This window comes from Camelus ferus, chromosome 5, assembly GCF_009834535.1.
Source record: "Camelus ferus isolate YT-003-E chromosome 5, BCGSAC_Cfer_1.0, whole genome shotgun sequence".
NCBI classification, from domain to species: Eukaryota; Metazoa; Chordata; class Mammalia; order Artiodactyla; family Camelidae; genus Camelus; species Camelus ferus.
The window spans coordinates 91,532,316-91,545,100 of NC_045700.1; the positions used below are offsets into that span (position 1 = coordinate 91,532,316).

Genomic DNA, 12,785 nt, shown 5'->3' on the forward strand with positions numbered 1-12,785 from the left:
TTGTACAAACAGCATATCATGCTAATAACGAAAAAAAAAAAGCATCCAGTGGTCTCGTTCCCCACTAAGGTGATCGTTTTTATTTTGCTTTCACACTCCCACGTTCATACATAAACTTTTATTTGAATAACTGTCACAAAGATAGCATGTATATTCTGCTTTCCTTACCTGGTATTAGATAATATATCTTTTTCATGATCCTCCTACACATCTTCATGATGGTTGCTTTAAATGTCTTCACAATATTCCATGGACTTACTGTATCCTCACTTTTTAAAGTCCTTCCTGCTACTGTTGAGGCTCTGCAGGCTCTTTTGTTAGTGTTATCAGTGATGCTGAGATGACCTCTTCACAGACATTTTTTATTCTTCGTTGGCTACATTTGTTATTCTCTTTGATCATCTCTTTAGCATAAATCCCCACATTTTCTGGGTAAACTGACTACTGGGAAGGCTCCGTCTTGCCTTGCTGACCTCGCCATGTCCAAGAGGACAGGTGTTTCCCGGCCCTTGCTGGCACTGGGTGCTCTTGGCTTCCTTCTACTCTGTGCTAATTTCATGTCTGTAGGAGAGTCCCTTAGTGCTGCCTTAATTTGCATTTTTGGTGGCTCGGAAGACTGAACTAGTTTCCTTTTTTTTTTTTAAATTAACCAGCCATACTTCTTTTTGAGGGAAATGTCTGCTGGGTTACCTGCCCATGTATCTGCTGGAGGTTTGATTTTGAAGAGTTCCTCATGGAGTTCAGATAAAACACTCTCTGTGTGAAGCCGGCTGCTGCCATTAGCCCCAGTCAGCCTCCTTTCCGTTTTTGTTTTTTAATCTGTGCAGGAGTTTAAAACGTTTGTATCCTCTTATCTGTCAGTCTTGTTTTCTCATTTCTCGCACTGTTTCAGACCTTGGGGTTATCATTGCCTCCAGCAATCAGATTAGTATTTAATTCTGTTTCTGATGGGTTTTCTGTGATTTAGTTTTTTTCACATTCGCTAATCTGCACAGAGTTCATTTTGCTGTGAGGTTTGAGATGTTCTCCCCAAACTGCTGAGGAATTGTTCTGAAAGGTTTGTTTGATAATCTCTGCCTTGGCCATTGCTGTGAAGGATCACCTGTGCGTGAGGGAGCTAAGTCCCCAGGCCAAATGAGTGGTGTTTCTCCCATGAAATGGGGGGAATTCTCGACATGACTGCTGTCCCCCCACCTCCCCAGGCGAGGGCTGCATTGCTTTGCGGCTAGAGGCCACGGAAACGCAGCTCCCCATCTACACGCCTCTCACCCACCACGGAGAGATGATGGGTCACTTCCAGGGGGAGATTAAGCTGCAGACCTCCCAAGGCAAGACGAGGGAGAAGCTCTATGGTAAGTGGGCACGGCCCCTCCCCGCTCCCTCTTCAGCGCTGCTGGGTTGGGGCAGGAATGAAATATTCGCTCTGCTGTGGCGTTAGAGGGGAATCCAGCATCGGAAGGGATCTCAGAGACGAACTGGCCCAACCCTTAGCAGATTCAGGAATTTCCCTACAGAACCGCACACCCCACAGCCAGAAATCACCCTTCCCTGACCTCAGTCAACTTACATCTTTAAGGATATGATGCTTGCGAATTTTCCAGGTCCTCTGCTCTCACCTTAAGTCTTTTAGGCCTTGTCACTCCCTGTTAGCACCTCCACCAGAAGGACTACATTACACAGTTGACCTGCCTATCACTGACTGGCCCTTTCCAGGCCATGGAGACTGAAGCTGTGGCTGCAGTTGAGATTGGAATTGCCCATGTGGTCCCTGTTCTTCCTCGTGGCCATACGATGGGCATCATATATACACACATACCCTGGCACGTATCTACATCCTGCCCTCGTGGTACCCACCCAGGGTTTCTGTACCTTCTGTATAGCTTTCACACACCACATACATCTGGAAGCCCCATATCTCATCTTGAGCACTTTTCTTTGGCTTTTCCTACCTTAGTGACCAGCCACCCTCCAAAGCAGCAGCATCCCTTGGCCTTCTTCTCCCTGGCAGAGTCCCCTAGCACCTCTTTGAACTTGAACTCAGTCTTTCGGTCCCGCTCAACACCACTTGCTTACTTTGGCTGGCCTTTGGGAGGGTGCGTTTCTTGGGACTCTCAGCAGTGACACCAATGCAGCCACGCTTGTAAACAGATACTCACCACAGGCATTTCCTTGCCCCATGTGAAATGCCAGCCTCGGGGAGCCAGCCCCTATCTGTCCCCAGAGGAGACCCTACTGATTTCCACTAGCTAATTTCAGATGCTACATCTCTTGGATGAGAATTGTCACTGCTCCATTGTGAGAGTATTGAAATGTGGCCAAGAAGTGCTCATAACATAGGGAGAACTCAAGGAAGTCTACAGACAGAAATTTGTAATTTTCTCTGAATTGTGCATCCATTTTTGAAACCTGGAAATTAACCTGTGTCCTTCTCAATAGTCTCCATCATGTGAAAACTTCCCTGCTTGAAAAAATAAAACATTTGAGAGGCACAGAGCTCCTCAAAATTTGTTAATCAAGTTTTTTTTCCTTTTCACACAGGCAACAGGTCATTTTTTTCCTTTTCCTCTTTGCTTTAATTCTTGCTCAAAAGCAAATAACAATGCCTAAAACATCTTGGGTTTTCATTTTATACATGATGTGTGAAATGGTCATCTTATAATATCATCTTGATTATCTCTCACAATAGCTCTGAGAGCTGGATGTTAGCCTTGTTTGGTAGGTGGGCACAGAGAGGTTAAGTCGCTGGCTGGAGGTCACACACTGAGTAAGTAGCTGGCCCAAGGGGAAAGTGCAGGTTCAGCCACTGCTAAGCTTCGTGTCTTCATAAATGTGACAGGGTCCTGCCTCTCATGTGAACAGTGAGACAGTAAGACTCACTGCAAGTGGACAGTCTGGCGCCCCTGCTCCTGGGAAGGCTCTGGGCCATCGAGGGTGCCGCCTCCCCGGGATGCAGCTCCTCGTTCTGCCCTCTGGGAGCTCCTTTCTCTAGCAGGATCTAGACCTGAGGGGTCTTGGCACCCTTGCAACTGGAAACCAGAATCAGATATGAAGACAGGGTCCCAGTTCCCCATGAAGCTCATGAATAGGTTGGCTTTGGGCACCAGATACTCCAGTAGAGCCACCTTGTTATATTTGTTTTATTCAGAGCTACTAAGAGATAGTTGCCTGTTTTACCCCTTGCTGACACAAACAAGTGAAAATGTCACATGAAATGACAACTCTCGGTCATACACACCAACTCTCCTCCCTCCAGAGCCACAGCAGGCATAACTAATCAATCACCAGCCTCACATGAGGCCTCAGAATCTTGCTTAGCCCCTTCCTCAGGCAGCCATTATTCACTGTCTAGCTTCAGCAAGCCAGTGGAAATCTCAGCCCAAACTCTGGGGGCTGGGCCCCTCACATGATCTTTCCTGGCCCTTTTTTTGCAGACTTTGTGAAGACAGAGCGGGATGAGTCCATTGGGCCCAAGTCCCTGAAGAGCCTCACCAGCCACGACCCCATGAAGCAGTGGGAGCCTGTCAACAGGTAGAGCTGGGGTGGGCGGCTTCACTACAAACAAGCGTGGCTTTGCAGACCCAGGACCCAGGAGAGGGGACATGGAGCAGAGAGAACGCAAGGCCTGAGGGGGAAAGAAAGCTCCGGGCTGGAGAGGCGCTGTTCCGGCTCCGAAGCTTCTGACCACAAACCCCGGGCTCTGGGGAGGCTGGTGTGATTGTGACAAGGCCAGGGAGACTCTTCTCTGTTGCAGAGTTCAGTTCAGTTCAAGAGACACTGGCTGAACACCTATTATGTGTCAGCTTCTAGAGAAACCAAGGCTCATTAGGTGCAGTCTCTGCCTTAGGAACTCACAGCCTACTAGAAAGATGCCCAGTCCAGGAGGAAGCGACTGCAGAGATGATAGCATGGAACAGTCGTCCTATTTCCTGTGGACCGGGGACATCAGCAGTCATGGCTCCATGTCCAAAAGCCCCGTCCTGTTACTAAGGGGTAAAATCATTGGAGGAAAATGCACACGGGTTGCTCCTGGCAGAGCCTGGGCTGGGAAGAATCTGGACATCAAGAGTCTGCATCACTAGGGGCCAGCGTCACCTCAGCTCATTGATGCAGTCTTAAGTTCCAGAATCAAGCCAGCAAGGGTTGTCATGGTCTCCAGACCAGCTCACCTGCCAAGGGGACAAAGCAGTGCCAGGCAGCCAAGCAAAATTCTAGAAGCTGCGGCAGAGCCCAGCTTACTCCCCGCCTCCTTTCAGCCCCCACTACCTGTCCTTCCCCCCCACCTCCCCCCACATGCACAGCAACTCCCACCTCCAGCCCTTCCCCAGTCCACTTCCAACTTCTGATAGTTGTAGCCGTGGGCATTAAAGTATCCCTTTCAGTCTTTTTCTCCTACTACCATCCCCTCAACAAAGGCATCCCAGCTCTCAAATGTCTGCTTAACTCCAGTATCAGGACCAGTGTAGGTCAACCAGTTATTTCCCATTTGACTAGTATTAGAATTTACACTTACTTCTTAAGTAGGTATGAACTGATGGGAGTGCGGTATGCCCAGAACCAGGCTGGCTGAGCAGATGGGAGCTGGGGAGCATTTGTTACAACCTGTATACTCAGTCTGCTCTCCCGAGAGCACTGTCTCACAAGGAAGGATGGCACTTCTGTCACCGAGAGGCAGCACAGTGGTGTCTCAGGGTTACCTCACTAGGTCTGGCCATCCCTTGACTGCTTTAGGCTAACTCCCCCACAGTAGAGGCTCCAGCCTTGACTTCTGTGACCTCCACACTCATCTTTCCCAAGGCCTGCATGGCTGTGTTCATTCTGATGCTTCACAAACATGCAAGCCAACTGGCTCCATCTTCCGCCCCCACCGTCTGCCCCAACGATCGCTTGTCCACAGCGGCCCCCTCATTCCATTCTCACCTCTTGCTCACAGGCCTTCAGACTGTTCCTGGAATGGGTCATCCCCCTTGTACCACAGGGCCTTTGCACTTACTCTTATCACTGTCTCCTCTCCCTCCCTTCAGACAGGCCCTGTCTGGCCGCCCTGTGCCCAGGCGGTCCCAACCATGTGCTAGTCTGTCTCTGCCCCTTTAATTACTCTCAGTCAGACTTTGCAGGGTATAAATATGTGATCTCTGTCACTGAGCTTGTTCTGTTTGTCTCTCCCATCATATGTTGGTTCCACAAGAACAGAGACTGTGGCTGTCTCATTTACAACCAAATTTCCTCCTTTTGGCCCTAGTGTTACTAGGCACTCAGTAACCACTTTGTTGTATGAATGAAAGAATGAATGAATGCACTACCCCAGAAGTGAAGGAATTAAGGAGAGCCTGAGGAACCCTGAGGGACATCAGAGGACACTGTCCTCAGGCTGGTGCTGACCTGGAGGAGCCCTGAGGTATGACTTTGTGTGTCTGCCCCTCAGGGTCCCTCCATGTGGTGGCTCCAGCATCACTGAAATCATCAACCCCAACTACATGGGGGTTGGGCCCTTTGGGCACATGAAGCAGAACCTGTCCCCTGACCAACAGCCCACTGCCTGGAGCTATGAACAGCCATTCAAGGACTCCTCCCTGGGGCCTGGAAGGGGAGAGAGCCCTCCGACCCCACCCTCCCAGCCGCCCATATCACCGAAGAAGTTTTCATCATCCACAGCAACCCGAGGCCCCTGCCCCAGGACGCAGGAGTCAAGGTGAGTCCTCTTCACCAAGACCTCTCCCTTCCCTGGGTTTTCACCACCAGGAATCCTGCTTAGAAGAGAAGCCGTGTGAGGGCAGGGATATGTGTCTGCTTGGGTCACTGACTCATCCTCGGGGCCTGGAACACAGTAGGCACTTGAGAAATGCTTGTGGAATCTCCAATTCCTACCCTTGAAAGGTTTTATAAAAATAGGATAAAACATTTTAAACATACTGCCAAAGAAAAACACACTCCTGTAAAACGACATTCATTGAAAAACACATTTCTATAAGCAGTGAACCTCATCCATCGCCCACTCCCTGGAGGGCCCAGGGGACCAGAGGTGGGAATTTCCACGTAGGAGTCCCTCCCCAGCTCCGAGTTCCCCTGTCTCTCCTCAACCACGAAGGTTGCTGTTCCCATGTGCATCTTTCCGGTCTCTTCTGTTAAGACCGATTAGAAAAAGCAGGGACTGGGAATTCCAAAGGGGAGGAGAGCAGCCAGCCTGCAGGGAGGGAGGGGATCTGGCTGTGAAACTTCAGGGAAAACCCAGCCGTTAGAGAAAGCTGACCCGCGTCTAGAATTGGTCCAGGCTGTACGTGCTCAGAGGATGGGAGCCGGGGAGTAGCCTGGCCTGGGCAGCCACTTCTGATCAGTGGTGCCTTAACCAAGCAGCCCCATGCCTGAGTGTCTTGTGGAAACGCAGGATTATTGGGAGCCTTTTGTGCTCCTAGTAACCATAGAACAGACAGAAATTAAAGGTACAGATCTTAATTAACAATGATTGAAGATGTGCAAAGTACCATTAGCATTTTCTTCCTTTGGGGGCTGCCTGTACTGTTTATAAGGACTTCAGAGCATCGCTCAGGGCCTGTCTTCCCCTCTCTGATCCTCTGTTCCTCACGGCATTTTCTGTGTGTGTGAAGAGCCGGGGAAGGGCATGTTGTCAAACACCACTCCCCTCACCTCCCGCCACTTCCAGCCCTCCCGAGGCTGGCCTGGCTGGGGTTTCCTCTGGATTGAAAGTTTACAATTTTCTGTCTTAAGTTTTTTCTCTTAAAAAAAAAAAATTGGACAGATGAAGGGAGGGACAGAGGGAGGGAGGAGGATGGGACAGCACAAGACCTGCCCTCAAGCTCAGCCCTGTCTCTGTACCTCCAGTTTTCAGAACTTGTTAATGTTGTGGACTCTGGTCTTTCCATAAGAAATATCAGAGAGGGAGAAACAGCCTCAGTTTTCTCCCCTGGATAAATGAGGACAAAAGCCACCGTACGGTGGGTGCTGAGGCACCTTTTTGGCAAAGGTCTTCTTTTTGGCGACCCCGGGGAAAGGAGCTGTAAACAACCACAAAGAAGAAGGGGACCGTTTAAGTGAAATGTTTTAAGTTCCCAAAGTAAATGTCCCTTTGTGCCTAATAACTTGGAACACAGCACACAGCTTGGAACCGGGTGGGGAGCTGTTTCCTCCAGTTTCATGGGTCACAGCTTTAGAATGGGGACAGCTCCCAGGCGTGGGTGCTGCCAGCTTCTTGCCTCTAATCACCTCATTTCTGAGGTGTGAGCTTAGAACCCACGCTGCAGCCCTCTTTGCTGCTCCCAACCCCCTACTCGGCCTGAATGAAGACTGTGGAAAAGTGGGTGTCACCAGTCCGCCCTGCAACCAAGTAGGGTGACCAGACGTCCTGGTTTGCCCAAGACTGTCCTCTTTTTTGCAGTAAGAATCCCATGTCCAAGGCACTGCTTGAATCTTCGGCAAACCAGGGCGACTGGTCCCCCTGAACTGAAGTCATGTGGTTAGAAAGGGGGCCTTGCTCAGACCCTACTCAGTGTTTCACTTTTATAGGAAAGAGCAGACTCTGGAGTCTGAGGAGTGCATTTGGCCACAGGAATAGACTCTGTGCCCTGGGCATGGGTCCCCGTACTCCACCCCCGTGGCTGCTGTGAGAGCGGGTTTTCCCATCTCCCTCACCCCTACCAAGCCTTCCCCACTCTGAGAGGGACAGCAGCCCCCTCCTCAAGGGAAGACTTGACTTGCCCCATCTCCCTGCTCCTTCCCCAGGGGTGCGAGCTTTGCAGTCACCAGAAGGCTTGCATCCAGGATCCTCTTCCAGGCCCTGCCCTGCATTCTCTGAGGCGAGCCCCTCCTCGCTCAGTCTTTGAGGGTGGGCTTCAGGGGAAGGCGATGCGTTTTTCTTTTCTCCTTGCCTCTTCATCAGAACTTCTGGGCAATGCCGCTTTCACACTCCTGCCCCCGCCTCCCTGGGCCGACATATGGCAAAGGTCTTTGAGGACTGAGGGGCAGTGTAGAGGATGGCCCGTGGTGGACAGGTACCTTCCAAAGTCTTTGTTTAAGGCCCTGACATTTCTGGTTATGCAATTGCTTCCAGATCTTTCCAAAGAGTAATGAGCAAAACACCAAGTCTACAGTCTGGGGCCCCCTTTGGCATGTCCCTGAGGCTAGCCTCCTCGACACCTCACATCATCTCAGCTCACTGGCACCTGTGTAAGGATGACATCTCGCCTTTGTCCCCTGCCCACACCTCCTCCCCCAAAGAGTCCATTAGCCTTGGCTGTCCGGCACCTTTGAGCAGCGTCTCAGCACACACTCCATCAGGAAGAGGCATCAGGGCCTCAACAGTTCAGTGTGTTTTCCAAGGGACCCACATTTTCTTCATAACAGCTTCCTTATTTTGCAGGAAAACAGAACCCAAAACACTCCCCTGGGAGAGTGTGCCGTTGGCCAGAAAGTAAAATGTGTTCCCATTCTTGGTTCTCATAATTTGCTCAGCAGGAAATCACCTCCAGTAAGAGCAGTAATAAATCAGGAAACAGACAAACAAAGGAAGCTCTCACCTACTTTGGGTACAGCATGGAGCTCCTTCTCCATCCATGAGTCAAACAGGCCTATTTTCTTGCTAATGGCTTGTTTCTCCAATGCATCTCTCCAGGTTGCTTCTGATTTTCAACATGAACGCCACTTTTCCCTTCTTACTCTGAGTGAGGACACGAAGGAGATCACACTTTCCAGGGAGAGGAGTTTATTCAGAGGAAAGAATACTGTGTTAATAGGGACCGTCAGCCCCCTGAGCATAGATTTTGTCTGGTTCATGGTGACCTCCTGTGCCTGGGGCAGTGTCTCATGCTCGGGGGGCTCCTACACATGTGTTAAATGGCTCTCCTTGACCTGGGACCCTCAAGCAGCATAGGTGGTCACTGAGCAGGTGGTCTGGTTGCCTGCAAAGCTTCTGTTCCCCTGAGGGTCAGAGTAGAATTTGCTAGAGACACAGAGGAGAGGCTGCAGGATTCTTGGGGGAAGCCAGGAAGGGGGGTCTCTTAGCAGCAGTGATTGTGGTGGGGGACCAGCTATGGAGGGCAGGCGTCTCTCATGAGGATGGAGCAGGTGGGGTTTTTTTGGTATAGAGGGTGCCAAGTAAGCCCCCACATCACTTCAGTAAAGCCCCCCTTGCTCACTGATGCTCCGATGTGGACAGTTTCTCTAGTGGAAAACATCCAAGGCAAGAGCTGAGCTCACCTGTGAGATCATCAGTATCTGAGTAACACAGTACATACGCCTATCATTTTTTAAAAAGTTTTTTTTTTAATCAAGGTGAAATTCGCATAACATAAAATTAAGCATAGCATTTATTGCAGTATAGTCAGTTTACAATGTTGTCAATTTCTGGTATACAGCACAGTGTTTAGTTATATATATATATTCCTTTCCATATTCTTTTTCATTATAGGCTATTAGAAGGTATTGAATAGAGTTCCCTGTGCTATATAGTGGGACCTTGTTATCTATTTTATGTATAGTAGTATCTGCAAATCCCAAACTCCTAATTTACCCCCTCCACACCCCGCCTTTTTCCCCTGGTAACCATTAAGTTTGTTTTATATATCTGTGAAGCATAGCATTTTAAAGTGAACAACTCGGTACCATTCAGTCAGTATATTCACAGTGTTGTGCAACTACCACCAGCATCTAATTCCAAACCTCCTTACTGCCCCCAAAGAAAACCCCACACGCATTAAGCAGTCATTCCCCACGGTGTTTCTTGCCTGTGTGTCCTCTTTCCCACCTCCAGGCCCGGCGACGTGGGGAAGAGCGCAGGTGAACCTTTGCTTCCCGAGGACCCGCAGCTGACCAAGCCCGAGATGTTTGAGAACCCGCTGTATGGGTCTGTGAGTTCTTTCCCCAAGCTGGTTCCCCGGAAAGAGCAGGAATCCCCCAAAATGCTGAGGAAGGAGCCCCCGCCCTGCCCGGACCCGGGAATCCTGTCGCCCAGCATCCTGCTCTCCAAAGCCCCGGAGACGGAGGGCAGCAAGGGGGCAGGCAAGCCGCCGCCCGCGCCAGTGCCCATGCCCGCGCCCTTCCTCAGCCCCACGCCCCGGCTTCGCTCCTTCACCTGCTCGTCCTCCGCCAACGAGGGCCGCCCGGCGGGCGGGGACAAGAGCCAAGCGAAGCCCAAGGCCCCCGCCGGCTCGCAGGTCCCGGTGCCAGCCAAAAGGCCCATCAAGCCTTCCAGGTCGGAACTGAGCCAGCAGCCCCCGCCCGCCCCGGGGCAGCGGCCTCCCCTCCCGGTCAAGAGCCCGGCGGTCCTGCACCTGCAGCACTCCAAGGGCCGCGACTACCGCGAGAACGCCGAGCTCCCCTACCACGCCAAGCACCGGCCCGAGGACGCGCCACTCGGCAGGGCCGCCATGCAGGTGCGCTCGGGGCGCGGGCGGGCTTGTGCGCATGCATGGGCGCTTTGGTCCCGCCACCGTGTGCGCGTGCGTGTGATACGGGAGCACGTGGGCTGGTGTGCTTGAGAGTGTAAGAGCACCAGCGAGTCCAGGAGTACGCTCCAGTGCACGCGTGTGATTCAACCACCATGCCTAGGAGTGTGCTCGGGTGCACCTGGGCTCTCGTCCATGCAGGTGAGTGCGTGTGCATGTGTGTGATAATGAGGATGGGGCCTAGGAGTGGGTTCCAAGAAACGGTGGTTCTGGGAGCTGTGTATCAGAAATGAGGTGGAGACAGGATTTGAACCCACCTGTCCTCAAAGTCCTTGCTCCTACGTTGAAAGGGTTAAAGGACCCACTGTGGGTAAAGGCCCACAGGAATAAGGCTCCATAAATGCAAAGAGCTCAGATCCTTTATATTTCATTTTCTTTCATTATTATCATCATTACTACATTACATTACAGTGCTTTAAAATTTCCCAGTGTTTTAGAGACTTCAGACACAGTGTCCCCTTCCTTCCTATGAAACAGATTTCTTGTTTGAACAAAACTAATAGTGGTTAAGAACAGATTCTGGAGCCAGACTGTTTGCATCTTGGGTTTGCATCCCAGCCCTTCCACTTTTTGGCTCTGTGCCTCGAGCCTCAGTTTACTCATCTATAAAAAGGGGACTATCAGTGGAACCTGCCTCGTAGGTTTATAGGGAGGATTATCATTACTCTCTATATAGTACGTATTACTACATATATCATTACTATATATTCCTATGCATACATATATATGTGTATATCAGAATATAGGTCAGAACATATGTAAGTACTGAGAACAGTGTGTTGGCTCTCTTCAGCACTGCGTTAAAGGAGCCCTGATGTAACTCATAACCTGCAGGGACATCGGGACCTCTAGTTAAATCTGGCCTGGAGAGAATGCAGCGCTGACTGTCTTCTGTTCTTGTTCCGCAGTGAAGCCCCCGGTGAGCTGCCAGCGAGATGGGAGCCCAGAGGAGCAGCAGGAAGCCGCTGGGACCCTGTCTCGGGACCCCCTGTGTGTTCCTCCTACCAAGCTTCCTCTGCAGGGCTTTGTGACTTTCAGGAGAGGGCCTAGTTTCTGTGCGGTTGGCAGAGCGCACTGGCTGCGAAACTTGGCACCAAGTGCTGAGGTTAGAAGAAAAAGCTCACCCGACAGACAACAGACAACCCACACACCTGGGCCCCCAGCTTGATCTTGGTACTTGGAACCCAAGAGCTTTGTTCCGGTCGCCATTTTGAAGAAAGGAACTAAAGCGCTGATTTGTGGGTAGAGATATAAATAATAATAATAATATTAATAATAATAATGGCTACATGTATGGAACACTCACCATGTGCCAGGTACCGTGCTGAGTGCTTTACAAACATTGTCAGTTGAGTCTTCTTCAGCCAACCAGAACCACATTCCCAGACCCTCCGGTTCAAAACAGTATGTCCTGAGTGGTTTGGACAAAGCATTAAAAATCAAGGCCAGTGCCCCCCTGAAGTGAGACAGGCCTTGACCTCTAGGGAGCTGAGGAGAGGGTGGTTAATTTAGGGTACAGTGAACCTGGCCTTGTCTAGCTTCAGTGATACAAACTGCGTTAGCTAAAGCCATGAGAGTCTGGCAGCGCTGGCGTGGAGAGCTGGGACCTCTCCGGGTCCTCTCAGTTCTTTAGTCGAAAGAAGAAGGAAAGCAGCTCTTACTCTCCAGTAGAGAGGACTGATGATGCCAGGCTGGTGCCAGGTCCCCCGTGCCCTCTTCCAGACAGGCAGCCACCTCCAGGCCATGGGATGAGCCACACTCTCTAAGCTTTAGCTCCTTATGCTGATGCAAGAGTCCTTGCCGTTCATTGCCCCTAAAAGCCAGTTCTCCCGCCTGGCTGCTGGGGAGGGCAGGCCTCTCCGTTTCCTGCTCCCAAAACGGTGCCACCTTTTCTTTCCTAACTCCGTGGCTTTCAGCCCTGCTTCTTGGTTACTAGGAAACTAGATTGGTGATGTCTTTTCTTGTGTTGCTTTTTGACATAACGGAATTAATGTAGGAAACCAAATGCAGAAGTGTGTGTGTGAGTGCAAGAGAAATGGGTACGCACCCCACATCCCCATATGTGTCAGTTTGCGTGACCAATAAATTGTGCCTTTCTCACTTAGCTCCCATCTGCGTGGCGTATTTTCCTGACATTCAGCCACAGTCTTGCTTCTAGGCTGTCGGGGCTGCGGAGCAGCAGCCCGGGGAGGGGAAGGTGTCAAGGTTCACGGTAGAGATGGGCCAGCATTGCCCTGACCGAGGGAACTCCACAGAATGAGTCTGAAGCTGGGCATGGACCAGGAACAGCAGGAGACGTCACACATCATCATGGGACTCCAGGCATCCTGC

The 12,785-nt window shown here is 50.8% G+C and overlaps 1 protein-coding gene across 1 annotated transcript in view; it reads left to right on the forward strand.

The window, feature by feature from the left end:
- INPP5D (inositol polyphosphate-5-phosphatase D) overlaps nt 1-12,558 on the forward strand; it is a 114,159-nt gene extending 101,601 nt beyond the window's left edge. Inside the window, exons 23-27 of the mRNA XM_014564707.2 lie at nt 1,203-1,352; nt 3,432-3,528; nt 5,423-5,689; nt 9,761-10,382; nt 11,363-12,558. Coding sequence (XP_014420193.2) covers nt 1,203-1,352; nt 3,432-3,528; nt 5,423-5,689; nt 9,761-10,382; nt 11,363-11,365 — 1,139 coding nt within the window. The 3' untranslated portion in view covers nt 11,366-12,558. The remainder of the gene's footprint in view (nt 1-1,202; nt 1,353-3,431; nt 3,529-5,422; nt 5,690-9,760; nt 10,383-11,362) is intronic.
- Nucleotides 12,559-12,785: the final 227 nt, after the last annotated feature.